Source organism: Acyrthosiphon pisum, chromosome X, assembly GCF_005508785.2.
Source record: "Acyrthosiphon pisum isolate AL4f chromosome X, pea_aphid_22Mar2018_4r6ur, whole genome shotgun sequence".
Classification (NCBI taxonomy): Eukaryota; Metazoa; Arthropoda; class Insecta; order Hemiptera; family Aphididae; genus Acyrthosiphon; species Acyrthosiphon pisum.
Window position 1 is genome coordinate 91,905,657 of NC_042493.1, and position 4,326 is coordinate 91,909,982.

General features: G+C 28.2%; 1 protein-coding gene across 1 annotated transcript in view; it reads left to right on the top strand.

Annotated features, from left to right (window-relative positions):
* Positions 1-1,470: 1,470 nt before the first annotated feature.
* LOC100164877 (endoplasmic reticulum-Golgi intermediate compartment protein 3) overlaps positions 1,471-4,326 on the top strand; it is a 16,808-nt gene continuing 13,952 nt past the window's right edge. The window contains exons 1-5 of the mRNA XM_001948401.5: positions 1,471-1,745; positions 2,713-2,871; positions 2,935-3,054; positions 3,149-3,174; positions 3,798-3,892. Of these exons, the coding sequence (XP_001948436.1) occupies positions 1,640-1,745; positions 2,713-2,871; positions 2,935-3,054; positions 3,149-3,174; positions 3,798-3,892 (506 nt within the window). The 5' untranslated portion in view covers positions 1,471-1,639. The remainder of the gene's footprint in view (positions 1,746-2,712; positions 2,872-2,934; positions 3,055-3,148; positions 3,175-3,797; positions 3,893-4,326) is intronic.

Here is a 4,326-nt window from a genome sequence, read left to right on the forward strand (position 1 = left end):
GAGAGAACGCACTGCGCACAAACCAAAACTGGTTCTCCCACGCAACACCCTGCTATTGGGGAACCGGATTCCGTAGCATGGCGATGTGAGAGGATGCGCAGAATCAGAGCATTCTCTCGCTGGACAGGGTATACTTACCTAAACTATTTATTAAAGTGTATTAAACATACCTAAAATTGTTGAGATATTTTGGTGGTTCTGCAATTACTCCTACATAGAATTTATCCGTCAATTCAATGTTCATATCTTGGAATTTGGCGATCACTCTACTGCCTACTGAATACTGTGCGTGGTTTGTAGCATCTATGTATGCTAAATTTTTATAATTCAAAATTTTTTCTTCTCCATCGTCAAATATAATATTAAAATATGTGTCACTAACTGCTGATTTAATAGTCGCCTCAATCCACGGCTGCATTTGTGAATGTTTCATCCCATACACTCTGTCACCCACTTTTAATAAGAGTCTCATTAGTTTGCCTTCTTTGGGTACATCATCTGGCAAGCTAGGTAACGGTTGAGTTGATACAATGGCTACATCATTATCCAAGTTATCAACAATACTTAGCTCTTCGGCAAACTTAAAATTCCTTTGATTATCAAACTTGTATAATTTGTTGTATAGTTGTCCGATTGCGTGATCTACCTCATTCGCTAATTTGTTTAATTGTTCATTTCCAGCAACTAGTTTGGCTTTCTTAGAAAGCAAATAGCTTTCACATAATTCTTCTTGTCTTTTGAATAATGGCCCAACAGTATCCTTCAAGATTGTCTTCAATGATGTCTTAAATTTAGCTATTTGGGGGTCGAATTTTTCTGTTGATTGCTCGGAATCATCGCTGTCGGAATTATCGTCATCGGAGTCTGATAACTCAATTATACCGGTTTGTTTTTTTGGATGTCTGTCGTCGAGTATACATTGTCCGTTTCTAAACCGTCTACCGATCCTATCATAATATATGATAGATTTCTGCATACAGGCCCCACACACTTGACGATTTCGCCTGTACTGGACATTATAATAATTGCACACAGATTTTTGGGCTTTGAACAGCTTCCTTTTAGGTTTTGATTGACAATTATCATTGACGCACTGATTGTCGGACATGTTGCTATTACAACACTAACTACCTAAATATTCAATTAATTTTGTCAAGAAAACATTGAAAAAAAAAACTCAAAACAATATGTCGGAGAGCACTCGGCACGTAGCTATAATACTGATCGTTGACCGTTGAAAAATAACGAGTATAACCTAATATTTGAACGGCGTTTGTCCGGCAAACAATTGACAAAAAACTCAAAAGAACACGTCGAGAGTTCGGCACGCCGTCAGTTTTCGCTGCGTCATCGTCGTTGTTGACCGTGGTTGTCAAATATTATATTATAATCTATTTGATATTATTATCAATGATGATTATTATCACTAAAAATATCGGAACGTTTAACATTTCGTGTACAAACTGATAACACAGAATGTAGTCGTAATGAAAAATTATATTTGTTTTAACTAGTATTTATACTGGTTTTAGTTTAGTTTACGTGTTTATAATTCATAAAATTTAACTTGTTGTTTATTGTACATTTTACATTCATAATTAATTATAAATACAGACTTATAGACTATAGTTTAAAAAATATGTCTTCGAAGAAAGGTTTTTTTTGTATGAATACATTGAAACAATTTGATGCATTTGCTAAACCATTAGAAGAAGTTCAAATAAAAACTGTATGGGGTGGAATCGGTAAAAAATGATTATAATTATATATTTATATAGCCTTGCAACTGTATAGCAGTGTAGTTACACACCGTACAATTGTAATGCCTTATATATGCATATATCTATCATCTGTATATTTTATGCTTTGGTTTTAGTCAAATTAAAATATGTTTATTGTTTCAAAAATGTAATATGTATCCCCATATATATTTGTTTTTATATAATTGTAAATTGTTGCAGAATATTAACAGATTTTTTAGTTACACAATTTAAAGAGACTGTCTGATAGTTAAAAGTTCAAAATAATTATATTCAGAGATCTAACCTAATTATATGTTTCAATAGTCGTCAGGCACACACACAAAAACAATTTTTGAACCCCCAAAATCTTCTCTGTATATGTGCCTGATAGTCGTGCATAATTACTGTAATATTATAATCTTTATAAGTTCCAAGGTATTGTTCACATTATATTAAAGAAACATAATTTAAAAATATATCTTGTTTTTGTTTAAACTATTTGAATAAAAGCATACTAGTAGTAAATTTGTTTATGAATATGACAATTTGTAATTAATTAGTTGATACTAAATTTTATAAGTTTTCGTTTCATAATTATTTAATTTTTTTGTTCAAGTGTTAATATGTTATTTATTGATTGTACATTTGTACAACTGATTAAAACTTATTAAATGTTAAAAAGTATTTCAAGTATGTATTTTATATTATTATTAGTAAAACATATACCTACTGCCAGGAATAAATAAAAATAGTAAATATTAAATTTAAATTGTGTTAGGTATTAAGGTATAATTATAAAATGGTAATCGAACATTGTAAACTTAATATCATCTGTTTGATATTTTAAAAGCACTTACAGTCTTATTAAAATTCAAAGCATAAAATATTTAAAATTAAAAATTACTTTTATATATGATATTAATTATGTATTAAAATTATTAATAATTAAATTTTGTTTATTTTCTTATAGTTTCTTTGGTTTGTTTTCTAACCATTGTTTTTTTGATGGTGTCAAATTTAGTTGAATATCTTGACAACACTCCCACTGAAGAACTTTTTGTTGACACATCGCGAAATAAAAAGTTACAAATAAATTTTGATATTGTTGTTCCTAAGATATCTTGTGATTGTATGTATTTACTTTGTTCTTTGACTAACATTTACTTGTATATTTAAATCAATTTTTTTTTAGTTCTAGTTTTAGATGCAGTTGATAATTCAGGTGAAACACATCTGCAGGTTGATCATAATATTTATAAACGGAGATTAAATTTAGAAGGACAACCAATTAGTGATCCTGAAAAATCTGATGGTATGATTAGGTTTACATTATTGATGTTATACCTATTAAGTTAGGTGAACATAATTACTATTTAGTACTAACATTTTATATATTTTTGGTTTAGATGTTGGCAGTAAAAAAACATTAAATGTAAGTTATTTATTTAAAACATTACAATTTCTATATTATCTAAAACAATCATAAAAAAATCCTTTAATTTATCTATTAACCATGTTTATATTTATAGTGATAAAAATATTTTAAAACAATTATATTGAAACACAATTTAATGGTATTAAGAGTATACCCACAAGTGTTGTTTTTATGTTGTCTTACACACAATAGGAAATTTAACGTTCAAAAGAATCCATTGTATTCTGTTGTTTTTAATATTGCAGTGAATTTAACTACTATCAAAAGTTTAAAAGTCAGAATATTTTAAAGGGAAATTTGTAGGGTTTTTTTTGATATTTTAATTTTGAAGCAAGTTTATGAGCATTTTAAAATTTACATACAATTTGTCATGTTATATTATGTTAGTAAGACAGAAGCAAAACATGTGGGTTTAACATCCTCTTAAAGTAGATTATATAAAATATTTAATACACAACTATTTTAATAAAATATATTCTCTAATTATTAGTTATTATATTACATTTTAAATTAAAAGTACTCTTTTGTTAAGTAGGGCAAATAAACAAAAATTTAACCAAAATTGTATTTGATCCAGATTTTTATTTCAAGTTGATACTGTATACAATACTTTGTTTTAGCCTCCGTCTATGTTGAAATCAAATGAAACAGATGATGCTAATAATACTGAAGACATTTGTGGAAGCTGTTATGGAGCGGAAAGTTCAACTATTCCGTAAGTGGGATTGAAATATTTTATCAGCTCACCATAGACTTAGGTACTCTCAATAAAATGTATTTAATATTTATATTGAATTTTAGATTCTGAGTGGAACGATGAATGTATTGATTTTACAATGATGTGTGTTTTTTTTTAAATTTTTAAATTTTTTTTTTTGTCTGTTATCACCTTTTAGGACAGTAAAAGTGCTTGGAATTTCATCAACAGTACATTTTCTGATAGGAAAGTGAATCTAGTTAGTACTTTGGGGGGTAAAAAGTAAAATTTTTCCAAAAGTTTTCAAAAGCGCTGTGAAAAACAAAAGAAAAATTAAGGAAAAACGGGAATTTTTATGCAAAATCTGTTTTCGAGAAAATTGATTTTGGTTTTTGGTGTAACATTTAAAACGAATGACTGTAGATACATGAAGTTTTCACTGATTGTTTATA